At 31.1% G+C, this 20,501-nt stretch overlaps 2 protein-coding genes across 3 annotated transcripts; one reads left to right on the top strand and one right to left on the bottom strand.

The window, feature by feature from the left end:
• Window positions 1-148: 148 nt before the first annotated feature.
• LOC145728680 (uncharacterized) lies at window positions 149-16,068 on the bottom strand. The gene is made up of 9 exons (XM_081979093.1): window positions 15,936-16,068; window positions 2,989-3,103; window positions 2,743-2,933; window positions 2,422-2,647; window positions 2,198-2,367; window positions 1,578-1,738; window positions 1,341-1,521; window positions 1,122-1,279; window positions 149-528 (listed from the first exon to the last, which is right to left on the bottom strand). The coding sequence occupies exons 1-9, from the start codon at window positions 16,044-16,046 to the stop codon at window positions 411-413; spliced, it is 1,431 nt and encodes a 476-aa protein (XP_081835219.1). The 5' UTR covers window positions 16,047-16,068; the 3' UTR covers window positions 149-410.
• LOC145728679 (uncharacterized) lies at window positions 15,940-20,456 on the top strand. Of its 2 annotated transcripts, none has more exons than XM_081979091.1 (7): window positions 15,940-16,150; window positions 16,249-16,935; window positions 16,990-17,140; window positions 17,197-17,800; window positions 19,557-19,816; window positions 19,867-19,992; window positions 20,048-20,456. In XM_081979091.1, the coding sequence occupies exons 2-7, from the start codon at window positions 16,737-16,739 to the stop codon at window positions 20,235-20,237; spliced, it is 1,530 nt and encodes a 509-aa protein (XP_081835217.1). In that variant the 5' UTR covers window positions 15,940-16,150; window positions 16,249-16,736; the 3' UTR covers window positions 20,238-20,456. The 2 variants fall into 2 exon arrangements, with proteins under 2 accessions (XP_081835217.1, XP_081835218.1); XM_081979092.1 differs by having other exon boundaries at window positions 15,940-16,233; window positions 16,736-16,935.
• Window positions 20,457-20,501: the final 45 nt, after the last annotated feature.

Raw genomic sequence — 20,501 nt, 5'->3', positions numbered from 1 at the left:
AGTTATTATTGACACCCACTGCTCTTATCTCCTGCCAGAACAATTAAATCTTCCTCCATCCATAATAAATCTCCTAATATCTACATGTATTGGTCGATCTGTAAGATTAATCAATCATCTTTTATGTTGGATAAATGAAATTAAGTAATTTTATGTATAGTATATTCACATTTAATTTATTACTCGAAAGAATACCACATGCAACACTATTACGTAAAAAGGCAGTACAATAGCTTTCGCGAGCACTATAACGGGTTAATAAATATCACAGTTTGCATCATTTCTTATAAATGCATGACAAGTGGACCCTCGATATCTTAAAGGTAATACAAATTTTTCTAAGTGTGAACACAATGCGATAAAGCAGCTGTAGAATATATCACAATATCGCTTTGAAGTACTTTTATCAACTACGAGTAGTGATCCATGATGTGGTTAATCCATCTGTTGTACTTGTAAACTGCGGTATAGATGCCAAATTTGTTTTTGCCTCCGCATCCGTCTCCAAAACTGGTAATTCCTTGGACGCTGCAAATTTCATAGTAATTAGTTTATAGAAAAATGTATTCTTTATCGAATAGGCTCGTGTTACAGAAGGTACTCACACGTTGAATAAGATGCGTTGTTTTTTTATAAAACAATACTAATTTCAAAGTCTAAATTCAAGTTTTTAGTGCATTATAAATTAGCAGACATACTTATTTTTCATACACTATTGGGATGAATGAACAACAGTAAAGTTGTTTTCAAATATCTATTTGAAAAAGTATGTGGTTACGGATAGTAAAATACTATTAACAATTTACGATTCTCAATTAACTATTCAAAATGTTGTAAAGCTTTACCTTGGGGCAAAAAACTTCTGAGCCTTTAAAGCTTTGAATAGATCATCAACATTTTTGTAATGGTGTAATGGAGCCAATTTAAGGCTATTAAGATGCAAGAAATGCATAATGCAGCTGATGCATTAAACACGCTGGAATCAATAATTATTGTTGCTGATGATTAGTAGACTATCTATTAGGAAATATAATTGTGATTAGATGTTTTCTAGTACTCTTATACCGCGAGTCAATTAAGTATTGACGCATTTTGAAACATACAAGTGTTCCTCTACAAACCTGTATTTCATTTTTCTGTTAGGACACATAAGTCCTCCTCCACTGTCCCCTGAACAAGTATCGGCTTTTCCAGATTTCCATCCAGCACACATCATATTTGGACTGATCAGGAATTCCTTGTAGGCCTTTCTGCACTTTTGATGAGGAACCAAAGGCAACTAAAAATTATTAAAACATTTCGGATAAATTTAATTTAGTAGCAACAAAAATAAATATTACTTTAGCTTCATGTAATACAGGAACACCATAAGAATCACTGGTGCGCACTTTACCCCATCCCATAACCGAACACAATTGACCAGCTCTAGGCTTTCTGGTAGGCAGGCAAGCCACTGGTACCCGTACAGGCTTTGATAATAGTAATAAAGCTATATCATTATCCACAGTTTTGATTTCGAATCTAAAATTAATGAGATGAAACTTGCTAAAGTAATAATTATTGTAGTAGGCATTTACCCAGGATGACGAAATGCTTCAGACACATGTACGTCTATTTCATTTTGCTTCCTGGCCAGCAAGTCGTGAGCCATTAAACGTACTTTAAGATGCTTTCGAATGCAGTGGCTGGCGGTAAGTACCCATCTTGCGGCTATCAAAGTGCCGCCGCAAAACACTTCCTTTAAAATTCATTAAACTAGGATGAAACACTTCATAACTAAAACCCGCATAAGTACTCCCTAAAGTTACGTATTTTTATAGTTTTGACCTCCTTTAAAAGAGGCACAATTAACTTTCTGGTAATAAAGATTATCTTAAGAGGAGCAATTAAAATAACTAATTATTTAGTAATGCTGTTAAAACGTCTTAAAAATTTATAATGATGTTTAGGTGGTTTCTGTGGTTGGGTTTTATTCTGGAATTTACAGTTAAACATATTGGTTTTATTTGGAGTTGGAATTCCCCAGTAAGCTTTTCCTTAGTGTTTATAATTAATTTTAAAAACGAGTGAAATCCAGTTAACATATGTCAGTTTCATGTAAAATAATGGACATCGTTGTTTATTCTTTCCGTGGAACCGGAATTAAAATCTCTTTTATCATGATGATAATTTATCTTCTGGTTATAACTGAACTTACATTGAAATGATTGAGAAGAGCCGCATGCCAGGGCCATTTGTACTTTTGAGCTTCCGATCCCCCAATTATTTTTAACATTTGAGGTTTGCTAAAAGTTATTCCGCACTGTTTCCTAGACTCTCTGGCTATATACTTGTTATTCTGGTAAGTGTAATGGTACTTCCTGTTGTCTGGAAGAGCAATTTTGAAAGTTATTCTGTTATTTTAGCTGTTGATTCATATACCTTTATAAAAATCTTCTTTCGCTTGAATTAAATCAAGCACATAAGTTTCACATCTGGTTCGTTCATGGTAACAATAAGCTTTTTGGGCTTGGAATTTAGTTTTACAGCGACCAGGTTTCCTGCAACTTCTATATCTTGTAGTAAGACACTCGATAGAGCACTCTGACCACTTAGTCCATCTGCTCCATGTAGTTGAGTAGCCTTGCTTCATTAAGTAGCTTCTGCTCTGAAACAATTGCTTTAATACTATAGAGACCTTCCTATTTTTAAAACAAAGCTCAAAGAGGTCAAAGTTTAATGTGGTTTCTAGACCGTAAGTACCGTATTTAAATGCACTATATTAAATTCAGTCGAAATCAGTTTTCTTCTTTTCCTGCTACATCGTTTTTTATGGCACTCACGTTCCTCGTACATTCTAGAACTATGGCAACTAGGATCTATACAACTTTTCATCCTTCTTTGTAAACAGTCTATACATCTACTCCATTTGGTCCACTTACTATATCTGCTACCTGAAATTAATTTCTTGTTGAACAAATTTTTTCTTCAGTTGTTTTACAAGTATACCTGATGTAACATTACTTAAAATAGGAACGGGGGGTTCATATCGCATGGTGGTGTCTTGTATTTGGTCCAAATTTAAGGAAGCATTACGTGCAAGGTATGCGGTACCATGGTTTCTCTGTAAATTAAAAACAGGCAAATGCGATTAAATTGTTTCTAAATAACTTTACTGAAAAAAACTGTAGTATGTATGTGTATTTAACATAGTATGCTTTTAGTAATTCCAGTTTTTCTGAACTACTCTATAGAGTAATTATATTATAACTGGGAAATTGAATTAAGTTTTCTATATGTATAATTTAAAACGCAAAATTTGCAAACTTAGGTGATAATGAGAAAAATGGTAGCAGGTTGCAGCATGTTTTTTTGATATTTACTCAAATTCCCATTCAAGCAATTCTAAAGTTAAGCGATGTAATGCAGCAAATTACTAATTAGACTTAAAATTACAAGTTTTAACCTTACAATTGAACGTTGAGTGTGTAACTGCATACTGCATGAAATTTTAATGATTTTTGCAATGTAGCAAAAAAAATTAGTTAAACCAGTCTTCTGGAATTATACTTCTAGTAAGATGTATTTAACTTTAAAGGAAACAAAGGGCTTTTGAATTAAATTAATCATGCCGATACAAACCCACCATTGTTTAAGTACTGACCAAATTTAGTTTATTTGTCAAACCATACTAAAATAGATGTGGATATAAAATATGATATTAAATTAAGATGAAAGTTATCGGAGATTTTAAATTAACATAATTATTACTTTGCATGAAATTTAGTGCTAAACTAGTTTGATTTAATTAACGTCGTGCATAACTCCACGTTAATTTGAAAATAATTCATTTTTAAGTAGAGTGCATTTGCAGTTTTATATCCCATATATTCTATGTGACTGACACTAATGATACATGAACCACATATGCAAATAATTTCTTTAAGTGAAAACTTATCGATAAATTTATAGGTGACCGTCAATAGGATTGGTTCTTAATTGGCTTTCCGGTCTTGGTATTCTATTATTAGGCCCAAGTGATTATTTAGGGCAGAGGTCAATAAATTATGCTTAATAGAATTGTACTGGAAAAATCATTACGGCCCATTAATACGTCAATGAAAAAATCTAAAAATTGATTGCAATAATTTTAAAATATTCCACCGTTATTCTGCCCGTAATGATAATAAACTAGCTAATAAATATACTGCAGCCATACTGCATTTCCAGCAACAGGATTGTTGATAAGTTGTAAACACTCGTGAATTTGCCACATCAATCCATAAAATGACAAGCTGATTCAATTTATGACTACAGATTAAATTATTAACCACGCAGTAATGTGTTTTTTTAATACACATTGTTTATCCACAATCATACCTAATAAAAATGTCAGATAAATTGTAATAGTAATCTTTTTCCAGTGAATTTTCAAATGTTATTGTTGTATCTATCCTTTTAAGGGAAACTGGGCCTATTACAATATAATTTAACCACATATATGGGTTAGAGCGTTTATCATGATACAAAAAGAGAACGTATGGATTATTTTAAGCCGAAATCTCTGATACACGATTGTATGAAAATACTGACACGGTTTGTTTTGTTTAGTTAAGTATAGTAGGGTATCTTAGTAGGGTAATAAAATTACGATAAAAATTACCTATGTAGTTTGCACTTTCCTCCTTCTCCTCTCCAAATATACAATTTTTAGCGACATGATCTGTATATTTATACAAAATTATTCTGATATCAAATTAAAATTTAATTGATTGGGAAAAATACAAAGAAATTTGGATTATGCTTTAATATGAAATGCTTAGATAAATAAATATTAACTATATGGCATTTTGAAATATTCAAAAGATTTCATCTGTCTAACCACACGATTGTTTATGCATTCCTTTTCACTTGGTTGGTAAATTCCGATAGCTGGCTAATATCAGTTAGTCCATTGTAGTTTTATAAATGGGAAATCCTTCAACGTCCGTTTGCTTATCTTTTAATAATGCATAACGTAATTATTACTGTTAGGTAACAAATCTAATTTTTACAATTTTGTAATGAGAAACTTTAATGTATTTAGCTGAATATGATAGTAATTGATTTGTTCCATGCATATATTCTAGATTCTAAAATATCAAAGGTCACATTAGCTAATTAATAAGTTTAAACTTGGACTTAAAGTTAAGCAAAAATAATCAATATAAAGATAATTTGTTATTTTGTTAAAGAGGCTTTTACAAGAGGAAGCTTGTATACAAATAGCTTTAAATGATTACATGCTATTTTTGGGAATGTTTAAAATATTGTTCATTGACTTGTTGGCAATGTCCCAAAGGTAAATAAAACTCACCTCGAAGTAAATCTTCCATGCAATGATTGCTATAATACATTCACTTCTTTGCTTTCTCTAATGTAATATTTTGTTGTAATACACTTTTCCTTCATTTTATTTAGAAGTAAAAAACTTTTAAAACCCACATTTGCACACAGAGGATGTCTTGAAAAGTTTTTTCTATTACCAAACTTGCTAGTAAATCAAAACCTGGCAAACATATACAGAGTGTAACAAATATGACCCAATCATTTGGTGTTCTCCTAAAATAATTTCTGAGACCAGCAAGTAGTTATTACAAAAAAATACAAGGCTGTAATTTACAGCTTCATTCACTATACTCAGCTTTTTACGGTGAATATACTTATTTTTCAATATAAAAATAACGCAGAGTAGTTTACAACATTTTGGAAGTGGAGGATCCAGTAAGAATTGCAATTCTATATTTACAATTTCATAAGAAACTAGATTCAGTAAAAATTATAGTCCGGCGTTTCCTACCATAACTGTTACACATTAGGTTTTCTAGATGCACTATCCACAATTATTAGTGTTTATTCCAATTTAAAATAAATCCTAAAAAATTGGCAATATACACAATGTATTAAACCACAATACATATTGGTTTAACATTATAGCTTAGTACTCATTTAGCATATAATGAGAAAATTATTTAAATTACCTATCCACTATTTTTGTCTATGTTGGTGGGCAAGTTTATGTAAATTTGATACTAATAATCAACACTTAACAATCTTATAGAAGAGAATATTTACACAGCAGAGGTGTTGATTGTTAATAATTGTTTATTTTTTAAATCTTGTTATCGGCAATGTCTAAATTAACAAACAACAACACCGCGTTGTTTAACGCAAATCATTTAGGCTATTTTAATACGTACAGTAATTTAGGTTAAAGGCCAAACGTCGGAATCTGCCAATCGACTATTGTCTTCATATTAAATGCGATGAGGCTTCTTGACCTAATTTCTAAGTTGGATATTATATTATAATGACTATCTGTTGTGAAAAGAATCATAAAGAATATACGTAATTATTGTAAAAATCACTATAAGCAATAAAATTTGTTTTAAGGTGAATGTTAATTGTTGACATGTTATGACTTCATTGGATGAAATTTATTGCCTAAACAAGAAAATATGTTTCAAGGATTCATAGTATGTATTGCGATAACTGAGTTCAATTGAACTATTTTAGTTAACTAATTTGGAATTGCTATGACGAGGCATTTTGTAGTTTGAAAATGATAATTTGATTTGGCGGTATCAAGTGATGTAGTAAACCGGTACTACTAGTAGTTCTAACTTGTATTCAGTTCACTAAATTCTTATAATACTATTCAAGATTATATCAAGTTTACAGCTGTAAATGCAACGTTTAATAAAACTAATCAATACGATCTAACAGTAACTTTCTGAAAGTTACTAAGAACGGAATCTGGATTAAGTACCTAACTGAAAAACAATAAGAGCAATATTTGTAACTATTAAATGATTAATTTATTGTCATTTGCGTATGGATAAACATTATCTCAAAAATTTAAAACGCGCGTCACTTGTAAGAAAGATAATTTACAGCTTCTGGCATGCAACATATCGGTTAGCATAAATTTTTTATCTTTGATGCGTGTTCGGTTATTCTTTTTATTTTCAGACACCTCCTGTAGAGTTCAGTTTACTTTATGAGATACACAACACGGGCTTGTAAAATTGATTATAGAGGTAAATGCGAAATCTATAAGATCGTTTAATTTACGAGAACCCTACAACACTTCACGCCTATAGACGATGTCTGAATAAAGTATTAGCTATACTTCGGTAAAAAAAATAATTAAATGCAGTACGACTAAATATTAATAGAAAACACACTGCACAAGTTAGTAATAATTAATTCAAACATTATGCTGTCTCGTCTTTAGTTTAAATATTATATGTTTATATTGCGTAACAGATTATGTAAGAAATATTTCCGTATCATTAATAATGAAAGACTTAATGCAAATATTGATGTGTGATGTGCATAGATGCAATTACCACAATTTTCCCAATTATAGTAGTACAAATTTCTGATTTCATCAAATTCACGGCCACAGCTGTTTTTATTTCTGTTTAATTTTTTCCTCCAAAATCATAAATGTTTTCAGACAAACTAAGTCGAAGTGTAAGTTCAACGTTCAGATATCAGGTACTAGTTTTAACTGAAATAGAGAAAATCCTGCAAACAAAGTTTTATAGACCAACCGATTTCAATAGCGTCTTCATTCGATTTATTTTAAAGCCCTAAAGTGTGGGGCAATCTGATACCAAGTTAAACAGGTTAAGACATTTACTAAGGCTTCACGTATGACGCCTATTTTTCTAATCGTAGAACACACATAGACCTGAATTGTACAAATAAAATATATTTTACTATTATGTAAGTTTTGTATACCAACCACACACTACTTTGAACCATTTGCATCTTTTTTAATCATAAAAGGTTATGTATTGTATTTTTTCTGATAGTGTGTGTTGTATAGAAATTATTATGATTATCTAAAATAAATTGGATGTTTTGATTGTAATTTTTAAACTTGATAAATTGTTGACACTCTTTGACTTGTTGTTAGTATGCACATTAACATTAAGTTAATTAAAGGGTTTGAAGAAGCTTTGTGCACGGAGAAAAAAACACTCATCTGTGAAAAAGGAATGTATATGCTTCGTACAAGGTTTGAACTTCTGAAGAGATATAGTGTTTCAAAAATCATCGTATTTCATTACAAGACCAACCCCGTCGATCTACGCTACTGGACAATTTTGACAAACATCACAAAATGAGTATTAATTTAATGTTCAAAGTTTGATCAATATAATGCACTTATGGTATAACAAAAAAAAACTATTACTGAACTTTGAATGACTGCATCTTCCTTAGAAACCGTTTTTCACGAAAATGACGTAATGGATGTCAACTGATTTCTTCTCTATTGAATAGAAAACTATTGAGACTTTAAATGCATTTTAAAACACCTTCTGATATACTCACAAAAGCATGGCTCCACTAAATACATACTGCAAAATACTACTACTACTTTAAATATGTCGGAAACCAAGCTTCTAATAAAAGAACCCCCATATAAAATATGTAAAAGATTACGAAATCTATGTTTTAAAGTTTATGGGAATGTTATAGGGTGCTTCATAAATTACATACATTTCAAAGTTGATTTCTTTAAATGGGAATGTATTGGTTTTTATTCATTTTCTCTTTCTCTTCTATTGCTCTACATGTTCTATACCTAAACTAAGCAGTTTGATCAGAAATGTTGTATTATATATTATATTCATTTTTTTTTCTTCTTACCTGCCGAATTACAGTTTTACGTAAATAAAGGAGTGATTCTGTGACATTATGATGCAAAAATTGATACCATATCATAATTTTATTACCTTTTAAGATTTTGTTAATATAAATAAAAAAACTCTTTTGCGAATTATTGATCTTAACTATAGGACATCAATCAATAATCAATAGAAAGTGAGCGTTAAATTTTTAGTGGTTTATGAAAAGAAGTTAATATCAATACAATCCCTTAAAAATACAACGTAGATTTGACAATACAACTTTAATGCAGGGACATCTTTTCGAGAAAAACCCGGTGACCAAAGTAAAATATCGTTACTTTCCACAATAATTCTATGTGCATGTAGACTCATACATGAAATCCTTCAGAAGTTTAAAAATTGTTTCGTAAAAGCGGTGGTTGAAAAAAAAATACTTTGAAAGAGTCTGATACAATAAATTGTTCGTCAACTTACAATAGCTGTTTGAGCTTTGAATCGTTTCAAAAGCCCTGAACTGGGTAGGTATACCATAAACTTGATACTTTTCTGGTAATGTGTATAGATACTGTCCCGCCACTGATTCAGTCGTGAGTTCATTCAAGTTCAAGGTACTAAAAAGGCACACGACCAAACCAAAAATAATTCAGTTTTGATGCAATCGCATTATATATACAGGGTGTTGTCGTGAGGCGAGGCATTATTGTACGCAAATGTCCTTACTACACAAACCGTTACTTTGTTATAGTTATTGAAATGATTTCTACTAATTTTTAATTTGGCTTATTACAGTAAGGATTAACGTAACAATTCATCAGCAGACAAAGGTCAATGCATATTTAGTACTTTAAAACTCTTTAACTTGATCTAAAAACATTTAACATTAATTGCCAGCAAAAATCTACATCAATCAATGGTGATAGTCAATAAAAAAACAATAAAGCCAATTTAGGAACGACGTAAATATTCAAATTTATTTTTTAGGACACTCTGGGGTACAACGCTCTTTGCCAGCTTTGCAGACTCCGTCTAAATATTTAACTAAAAGAGGCATTAACTCGTTTTTATTTCCTTTTTAACTTTAAACCGCGACAGAGCATTACTCGTTTATTTTCATTCCTCCCAATTTAGTGAAAACGATTTATTGTCCTCTCGTAAAAGGTTTTAATTGCGATTGTCGTGTAAATACAGTGTTTTTATGCTTTTGTGTAGGTTCCTGTATTAACATATTTTCGTATCATTGTTCCTGGTGCCATAAAAGCAAGATGTCCAAAATAACATCTTAACGGTACAAGTTGGGGGGTTTTAACAGCTGGAGCGTGTAAGTAATAACACCCACGACTATCCCGAATTTTTGGCTACGTTTAGGTATTAAATAAACACTAGCTCTTCCTGCAGCAGAAAATGCGTATGTTTATACGATTTGCGTGTAAAATAAAAATAAAAACATTCGCTTTGAAATCAGGAATTTTAATTAGCTACCCAAGTAACTTTTGGTTAATAAGTGAGCATTGCAAACCCGATACGAATAAATAAAAATACCTTGAACCTTGAAACAAATTTAAGCGGTGCATAAAAGGGCTACGTGATTTTTCGAGACATTAGCATAAGAAATTATACTGTTGGCAAGAAGGGGTATACAATTACCAGCATCTCAGATTTTCGCATCGTGACGCCAGATCATCAAATTTTAATGAACTACCTACTTGTTTATGCATTCTACATTTGTTTTCAAAATAGTTTACTAGCCACTTCAGAACGCAGGCAAATTAGTTTTCACTTTCTATGACGGACATTTATATTTTAATAAATGAAGGTTAACTAACTTTTAACTTGTTATGTATGGATTATAAAATTTTGTTTTAATGAGAAGCTTTCTTTCTACACTACGGTGGTCACAAATGATATCAGTAGTAGTTTTTTTGATCAGCAATATTGGAACACTCTGTACAAAGAAAACATAAGCTGGGGAAAAGTAATCTTTTCATAACAACGAAGTAGCTGAGTAAAAAATTCTCGGAAACTGGGCGGCAGTAAACCACTATTTTCTATGGAACATCCTATATATTATTGTATTACTGGATTTGCTTTTTGTTTATAAAAAAAAGTTGGTTAATTAAATGGCACGTTTTTGGCAAAATGACAACTAAAAACCCTTGTAAACGTACAAAGGCAATATCATTAAATTTACAGGTACCATTAATCTAAAATATTTTAGGATGACATTCTGATTATTTTAACTCGAACTTGATTATTTTAGTTTGAACATCCTGTTTATTGTTTTATTTTCAGATTCTACGTCTATTTTCAGACAAATTTTATGTGAATAATGTCGTATACTTAACCTTTGGCGTTCTTGAAATTGACCGAGAAATTTAAATCTAGCTAAAGTAGAACTTAACAATATCAAACAAGAATATTCTGGTGTCCATTTTGTTAAATATAGGCAACGATTGTAGATGTTAATCAGAAAAGTTACTGAAAAACTAATAGTGTATTATTGCAAATTTTTATTAGGTAAATTGATGTTTTCCAACAACAACTTTCTTTTATTTTACATAAATATACGAACATTTTATAACACATTCATTTTGGTTTCAATATAATCTACTACTACTTTTTTTTCAAAAAATCCTTAAAAATAGAAAGCCGGTTTAAGTTAAATTAATAGCCAATTTAAAGGTTACTGTTAACATAACATCACTAATTTATTTCTCTTTAGCTTTGCGGCGCACTGCGATTATCAATTAAGAATGCTCGTTCATCAATAACCGTTTCGTAAATTAATTACCTAAATTAAATAATCGTTTTCGTTTTAAAGGTTAAAATGAAATTAGATAGGGGATAAGCTGTTTTAGGATCATACACACAATAATACGCAACTTCCGTGCATGGATTTTATAGTCCATTTCATGTCACTAATTGGCAATGAATCGTTCAGATGTTTATTTAAATTGTTGTACTCTATGTTGATCGTTCTGATATCCAAGTAGATGCCAATGTATTCTACCTGTTCTCCCTGAATTTTTTAGCTTTTCTGTCACTTTATCTGTTAAAATCTACATGAAGCTGACTTATTAAACATTGACATTACTAATTGTTTTTGTATACATAAACCAGTCCTAGTTGTAAATTATTAGAAATGGATTAAAACCAGTTTAAAAACCGGCAATGCAACTGAACTTTACAACCTTTGTTTTGTGCATATGTGCATCGAATTTGTGTTTCAGAACAAGAGTTATCACATGACTGACATAACTGTTTATAATTTTTGAATCTTCTGTAATTCTATAATATTTTTGGGAGATATAAGCGTTTATACATTTTTCCAATTTCGTAGTTTAGCCTTTTACTCACATAATTTTGTGTTGCCACTCCTGGTATTTAATTGAGCAATTGTCATTGAAAGATTTACGAAAGATTGTTATAACAATTCGTGTGTAAGGTATTAAAAACTCCGCTCTAAAATTGTTGTAAACCACTACACCTACGCTTCTCACGAGTTAATTTTAAAAACATGCCATCACACCTTATAGTGAATGCAAAAACGCCTTCCGTGCATGTTTGACTATTAATCACTTACAGAAAAAGAATTATTAATTGTTTTTGCAAAAAAGTTAGATAGATGTATACCTATACATTTTTGCTAATGGGCACAAAATGTAAAATAGGAAACAATAGGTCTATAATATAATACAAGCAAGAATCACAAATAGAAAGGTTTTTGTTTAACCTTATTCTGATTACTTGATTCTTTTCCAGCTTGTTATCACTTTTTGATATGTTATTTCCTTTGCTGGTTAAACTGAATTTAAAAATAAATGTCAAATAAATAAAATTAAAGGTGGCACTAGTTGAGTAAACACACATTTTTTTAACAACATGACTAGCCAGGTCATAAAACAATAAACATATCAATAAAATAAAAATTAGTATTACAACGATCTCCACTATTTAAAAAAAATTTAGTCAACAAAATATGTTTCATAAAAAACGTACATTCAAATTTAAAAAAAGACCCATGATTCTACAGGGTTACCCAAACCATTCCCAAACTTATGTTCCATAACTCATTAACTTGTTACACGTTTAAAAATGGAATAAAAACTTTATATGGAAAAACACAAGTCACTTTTGTATTCATCATTCAATTTATCTTTTGTTTTTTTTATAAACAAAAGCACCACTTTTGAATAAAATATAGAAGTTTGTGTTCATGCAATTGATAATCAACAATAGGAAATCAAAATCAGATAATAAACAATATTTTATAATTTGTATGTAAATTGAAATTTATGATTATAGGCACAGTATAGTACGTTCAGTTAATTTCTATCTTTAAAATTTATTTGCTTGAACAAAAAAGCATTTCAAACACTCCTTCCAATAAATAGCGAATTTGTCATTGAACGATTGTTTTTACAACAATGGTAAGGGTTTTAAGGTCGCTCTAAAATTGTTTCAAACCAATGCAGCTACGCTTCTCACGAGCTAAATTTAAAAACATGGCATCACGTCTTATAATGAATGCAAAAACGCCTTCCGTACATGTTTGACCATTAATCACTTGCAGAAAAAGAATTATTAATTGTGTCGTTTCTAATTGTTGCAGGCAAGCAAACATGGTTTATGGACACTTTAACACAGTGCAGTAACCGCATTTTTACAACAAAGTAAAAGACCTACCACGTCACTTTTTTTCTTTTCAAAGTTTTAATCAGATAACCCTGCATTTTTAACGACTGAAAGCCCTAATAGATATTATTTGTTAGACAGGTAGTCGAAGTGGAAAGAAGAAGCTGCATAACTAATGATAAAACTGGTAGTTCTGGTATATGGTCACAATAATGTATCTAGGTATAAAACCTCTATGAGGCGACCCTGTACATTTTGGTGCTTATTGTTATTCTGTCATAAGATAATAAATTACAAAAACATATCAAAACGCCAGCTACTGATGAAGTGCAGATACCAAACTTAACAAGTTTAGGCAATTTATTTTATTTTAGATAAGATGTTTGATATTTTTTTACAAATTACACTTATTACAGAGACAATTACAATGTTATTTCAAGGTAATAATTAATTATCTTTAGTATCGTGTAGAACAGTTATTTTTGGAAATCAAGAAAACCTACCTTAGAATCAGTGGCTCTAAAATTAAAAGCAAAAACGAGCACTAAAACAAAACGCCACCCCCAATAACGCATCGTTAGTTCTTCAGGTAGTATTTTAGGTATTTTGTAGAAAAATACATTAAACGAAGTACCGCCTTCTAAAACTAAAAACTACCGGATTGTTCCCATCCCCATTTCCGAAAGCTCATCGCGACTGGGTCCTGACAAATGCATTTATTTATCAGTAATCGCGACCAGGTAAATACTACCTGGTAGTACCGTAGTATCGGCTACGTGAATGAGTCGCACGTGTACTTTTGAACGTGGGACCGATACAGTGTGCTTCGACTTTCGACTCGAGTTGAATATCCCAACTGAACTTGACTCGAAATAAAACCTGATCTCTCCGGTACGACCGCAGCTACTTGATAAAGCTTCCCCTACACTGGTTAGCTCTATGTGTATATGAATTTCTGATGCATTTCTTATGAGACAATAATAAGATTACCCACACAGAATATGGCACAAGCGTTTAAACACAACACAAAAGGTTATTAGAACGAAAGTGATTAACAATTACAAGTATAATTACAGTTTAAATAGTGCATGTCATCCGATTGAGACTGAAAGTGTTCGGTCAGCTTTAGATGCATTCCGTATATATGCAAGGGACGACGTAGAAGAAGTAGATAGTATAGTTTTTGTTTTATAATAATTGGTTGATTCGTTTGGATTATGTTTCTGTTAGGGATAATTGGAAAAATTGCTGGTTGCCAGGAATTTATTTGCTTCTTTTTGTGGTAATACTACAATAAGTAATAATGACGCTGATGAAACAGCAACCGCCAGAAGAAATAGTAATACTGCATTGAAAGATGAAAGTTTCAGTAAATATTTTCTGAGTATTTCAGTTATTACAGAGCACTAGCACTTTAAATTGAAGTTATCATAGTTAAATCAGGTAGTTTGGTACAGAAACAAAAGTCTATAAGACTTTAATTTAGTTTAGACTAAAGTTAAAAAATTGTTTCTCTGTGATAGTCGCGTTGAGAATAGTTACCCTTGACGATTGGGAATAAATGTGATGAAGCCCCCGTATTTATCACTTTTTTGTGGAGAAAATTATGAGTCAAATATGAACTAATTAAATATTATGAAATTATTACATATTTTGGGATGCAAAACTTAACTTTGCAGATATTAAGGTGGGAAAAAATAGTAGTCCCTTTGATGAAATGAATTGAAGCCACTTGAAGATGACAGAAACTACATTCAAAGGTGGTAGAATATTGGAGACCGAATGCTTATAGAAACAAAGAATCAAAATAAGCAAGTAAAAGTTGGACTCCAGATTAGAAATAGTTGTAATTAAACCACACTTAAGTAAATTGCCCAGTTAGTATTATAAATGCTGTTAGTTATTTAGTTGTTCAGGATCACGAGAAAATATTAAGTGCATATTTAGCCCAACATTAAGTCTCCTTCACCAGATATCCAGATTGAAAAAAAAACTTACGATTTGGAGTCTAGTACGGAAAAAACATTTTGCCGAACTAGTAACATACTGAATCATTTCCCGGACTGAAACCGACTACGTAATAGAGCATATTACGATACAGTATGAAATAAAAATAATTGTAATATTGAAATATTGTTTTATTAAATGCAAATCGAAAATATCTACTTGAGATATTTTCTGGTCTTGTGAGGAATGCAGAAAGTATTATCATCCTTTACAGGTTATTATTAAAGTATTCAAAACCTGACAAACTCGTCAAAAGCGAGAGTAAAATATTTTGTAAATGATTGATCGCCTTATTATTTAGTCATCATAAAGTTCATATATTCCTTGCCAACTCGTTGAATGGCTTAAAACTAAATACCTACTAAATATTCAAACGTAAATTTCAATATCAAGAATAATAGTAGGTACTTACTTATGTCAGAGACGAATTTTCAGTTTTTCTGTTATTTTTAAAACATTCAACTTTCAGAGGAGAATCACATTTTAAAAACAAGGATAATAATGACAGATTTTAATACCAAACTTAAAGCAAAGTATCATGTGACAAAAATGTGTGGTGGTTGTAAACTATAAAGTTTTATAATTAGCAATTTTCAGACGAATTAAATTACATAACATAAAATCTAAATATACCTTATGTTCCAAGTCTGTCACTGATTTTTGTGGTTGTCTGGAACGGATTGTCTTTCGCACGTAAATAACTACAAAGTGATAAAAAAAGAACGTGAAGACCTGAAGATACATTAAGCGAAATACAATCGCTGCGTAAAATTATAATTGACACGATAATAATCGTCTCCTATATTTAGACGTTAATAGACGCCTCTGGCAGAATTTGTAGACAGATGGTAAGGAGAAGGCATATCTGTTAAGCGTCTACACGAGAAAATCTCAACTTTTCATAAAATTTAAGCGTATGCAAAAGGATAAGGTATGTTTATTTCAGAATTACAGGAAGCACCCGACTGTGTTCCATTAGTGAAATAGGTGTTTTAGTGAATAACTTGACAGATTTATGATGAAACTTTTATTCTGTTTATTCGTATAGTGGTTTAGTTATAGCAGTTACTAGCCTAGAAAATTGTAGTAGTAACTGAATTTTTATGGATTATAAATAACTCCGTCTCAGAAGTTTTTAAGACTTTAAAACTGTTTGTGTAGGTTTAAAAGTTAAATTAATAAAGTAGATTGAAACATGCCTGTATGTATTAGCTTTCATGCCTTCACATAATACAATTATTACATTATTAACACTCCATTTTGGCAAACACAAACAGGACATCGGATTTCACGTCGAATCACAATTTTAATAGAACCCAAATTATTCAATAAACTAAAACACTTTCCTTATTTAAATTTGCCGACGCACTAGGAAGTATTAGATCGCAATAGTAAACTTTAGTCACTTAAACTTATTTGTACCAAACCTTCAGCATGATCGGCTTGACGTTTTTGTTGTCTTTGCCAATAATTGCAATTGCGCAAGAACCAGTGTGTGAATTAACAGCATGTCAAGCTTTAGAAGAAAGCTTGATACAACTTACCGAGTTTGCAGATAAAGTTGAAGAGAACAATAGAACAAACGATTATTTAGTTAAATTGGAACGAAGGCTTAGATCGTTAGAACAGCCAGGTAATTTAAAAATATATTCATCACAGTACTAACTCTAACTTTACGTAAAACTAGTTTGGGAAATAATTAGTCTGGATGGTAAATGGATGGATTGTGCTAAAGGTCCTTGCAAATGCAAACCAGAAACAAAGTCTTTAAGCTGCTGGCAACAAGGTATTGATCATTTGCCTTCTGATCAGGTACTCCCATACGATGTCAGAGCAATGTAAGTGATTTATCATTTTTTTGTTAGAACTGAAACCTTCCTGAAACTTGTTTTAGAGACTTAGGTATCAACTCTCTAAACACATTAAACAAAATGGCATTTAAAGGATTGACTTATTTAATGGAACTGGACTTGTTCGACAACTCAATCGATTACTTGCCACCCAATGTTTTTAACAAACTAACCAGTTTAGTTTACTTAAGGCTACATAAAAACAAACTAGAAGGACTACATCCAGATCTACTTCAACACTTAACAAGTTTGAAAACGTTCGATGCTTCTGGCAACTTGATAAAATCGTTGCCTTCAACATTGTTTACCGATAACAACAACTTGATTCTGCTGCATTTGTCCAGAAATATGTTGCGTAGTATTCCAGAAAATTTATTTGCGAAACTGGAATTTTTGGAAGACTTGGATTTGAGCAATAACAACCTGGAAACGTTACCCAAGTTTGTTTTTGCAGATTTAAAAGCTTTAAGGCGATTACATTTAGCTGAAAACAATATTACTTTACTGCCCACAGGAATTTTTGAACATCTCGCTAGTTTGGAGATGCTTAATTTGCGGAAGAACAAAATATCACATTTGTCAGACAAGTTATTTAATGGTCTGACTGATCTGAAGATTCTGCAATTGGGAAGTAACCAAATCACTGAGGTAAGTTATTATACCTTTATTTTATAATAATAGCAAAGACTAAATACAACCTACATTTTTGCATTTGTTTTCCGGTATATATCATACCTACACATAATGTCAGGTGTGTATGTTTAGCAGACAGAGATAAAGCATTAGCTTACTAATAAAACTTCTTTGGGTCATTATCTTTGAGGTTTTGAAGATCCACTCCAACTATTTGTCACATTTATTAGCAGAACAAGTAATTATCGGTTAAAAAGAATGTTTAGAGATAAAAATTACTGATTTTTGTTTACAAGCACCTTGTCGGAAGAATGAACAACCCGAAAAGTGTGTAATAGGTTTTTAAATGATCTCATCGATTTACGTGCAATCACTTAAAAATTTTTGTGTCGGCACATTTGTGTCAAAATAACTCCAGGGTCCAAAAAAAAACATTGCTAATTGAAGGAGAAACAATTCTTGATGAACAAAAAAAAAAGAAAAATGATTATTAGCAGTTACTGACCCATTCACTAAGAAATAAAGAATATACTAAATTATATTTAATTCCAACGCCCTGTATTTCAGAAATAGTAATGCAATTGTTTACACAACGAATCACTCTTTGTGGTTGTGTACCGTAGTTAGGAAAAACCCTGTATATAAATAGTCATAATGATTAGATGTTTCAATACCATTAATATTTTCAAACAGTATTTGTAAAGTCATACATTAACAGGTAATTTACATTTGCAGCATCATTTTACAAAAACTATTTAGTTATCTTGACAAAACAGAGCTCTAGTTTGAATAGCATTATCTTGAGATTTGCTTCTTATCGAGATGAATGTATCATTGTATCATGTTACAAAAATACTGATATTACGTACTATGTAAAGGGTGTATTTTGTTATTCACTATTACTATGAAAAAGTATAATAGTTACATCGGGAAAACTAAGCAAGCTTGGATGGATTTAGTCAATTTTAGAGAAAGAATTTAAATATATTAAGATTTTGTTTTAGGTTTGTTTCTTATCGCCTATTGCACTATTCTGACTTCAGTTTCAGTTCAGTTCTCACTGTGACATTCAAGTTCCAAATGAATTTAAACTGATTTAAAAATACGTTAGTGCAATCGACTATTATAAACGATTTTGCTTGTTCAACTTTTCAATATATCATCAATATTATGCAGAAGTTAAAAGTTGATGTAAAAAATAAAACTAGCAATGTGTACAAGGTGTTTTAAACCAAAGTCATATTTTTAAACAGTGTTTTAAACAGGTAATCAAATAATTTGACTTACCTGCAGAATTAGATAGATACGCGATAAATACTGATAACTGTCTAGTTACTCTAGTTAATCATTTGATAACCAAATTACGCAGTTTCTGAGTGTACATATTAAAAATCAGAGTTATATTATTTGTGTTTATATTTTATGAGCTTTTAGTGCTAATCGTTAAATGCTTATTTCAATCAGTAAAATCTCATTATAATCCTGATCAATACATGGAAAATCCTCCAATCAATAATTATTGTTGAGATTCAAAACAACATTCAAAACAGCTCTTTTTTGTTTCAGAATATAAACAATATAGATTTTCTATGTATACTACGTAAAATTTCTGCATCTGGTTTGTGAGAGAAAACATAGTCTTTCTTCAAGTTTAATTATTATACTTTTATTATTATGTCAGGACCGTAGATAAAACCTTCCTAGAACTACTATGTATTTTTAGCAGTAACACATTTTGTAATGCAAATCACATTAAAATTATAAATTTCAGATTAGTTCTCAAGCCTTTATGGGTTTAACCAGTTTGGTAGAACTCCATCTAGAACAAAACCTCATAAGTGAACTTCCGGAAAACACTTGGATTCGTAACAGGGATTTGGAAAAACTATTTCTATTTTCCAATAATCTCGAGGAACTAAACGAGAAGACTTTCAACGGGCTTGTCAGCTTAATCTCGTTGTTTCTCAACAACAACATACTCAAAGGCATCAATTCCAGAGTGTTTATTCATACTCCAAGCCTGCAAAAATTGTATGAGTTTTTTAAGTGGTTTCAAATGTTGTCTGTACGTTTTTCTGTAGGCAAATTGACAGTAATAAGTTCCAATATCTTCCACCAAAAATATTTGATCCACTCACTCAACTGCAGTCAGTAAAGCTGGGAAAGAATCCTTGGCATTGTGATTGCAACATTCTCTACTTGTCAATGTATGGTGATTGTAAGTCCTCAAAATGGATGAGAATAAATTAAATTTATTTGCAGCTGGATTAATTACAATGAAGACAAGCTGCTGGATTCTGACTTGTCCTGTAGGGGACCTGGAGATTTGGGAGGATTATTACTGAAAGATATGAGTTTTGATAAACTTTGCGAAGGGCAGTGGGCTAGCATGATCAATTTGGCAGCTAGAGTGCCAGTAAAACAAAATAGTGTTAACGAGACTAATGTCTGACGTAACGTAGCATATATGTTTATATAGTAACAGTTAAGAATAAAAACAGCAGGATTACATATGCGTTGGAAATCAATACAATTATGTTTAATTCCTGATAACAAATTAACAACCAGATAAGATTACCTACGAAAAGTGAGATGCAATCGAATTGACCAGCTTTTTAGTGTAGCTCTTAGTTGTTGTGATATCATTGAATATTAAAGTTTTACCTTCAAATTGCAACTTTTTTTAGTAAACAATAAAAAAAATAAACCAAAGTTA

Source organism: Ips typographus, linkage group LG4 (assembly GCF_016097725.1).
Source record: "Ips typographus isolate SLU linkage group LG4, UJ_Ityp_2.0, whole genome shotgun sequence".
NCBI classification, from domain to species: domain Eukaryota; kingdom Metazoa; phylum Arthropoda; class Insecta; order Coleoptera; family Curculionidae; genus Ips; species Ips typographus.
Note: the sequence above shows the minus strand (reverse complement) of the source record. Positions and strands in the feature narration are given on the sequence as shown.

Bases quoted from the DNA above. Each gene is read 5' to 3' on its own strand.
- LOC145728680 (XM_081979093.1), bottom strand. From the start codon at position 16,046: ATGTATCTTCAGGTCTTCACGTTCTTTTTTTATCACTTTGTAGTTATT. The intron at 1,739-2,197 runs GTAAGTTCAGTT...TGAATTTTAAAG, and splicing joins CTCTTCTCAATCATTTCAAT to GAAGTGTTTTGCGGCGGCAC. The intron at 1,522-1,577 runs GTAAATGCCTAC...CATTAATTTTAG, and splicing joins GAAGCATTTCGTCATCCTGG to ATTCGAAATCAAAACTGTGG.
- LOC145728679 (XM_081979091.1), top strand. From the start codon at position 16,737: ATGATCGGCTTGACGTTTTTGTTGTCTTTGCCAATAATTGCAATTGCG. The intron at 16,936-16,989 runs GTAATTTAAAAA...ACGTAAAACTAG, and splicing joins TAGATCGTTAGAACAGCCAG to TTTGGGAAATAATTAGTCTG. The intron at 17,801-19,556 runs GTAAGTTATTAT...TATAAATTTCAG, and splicing joins GAAGTAACCAAATCACTGAG to ATTAGTTCTCAAGCCTTTAT.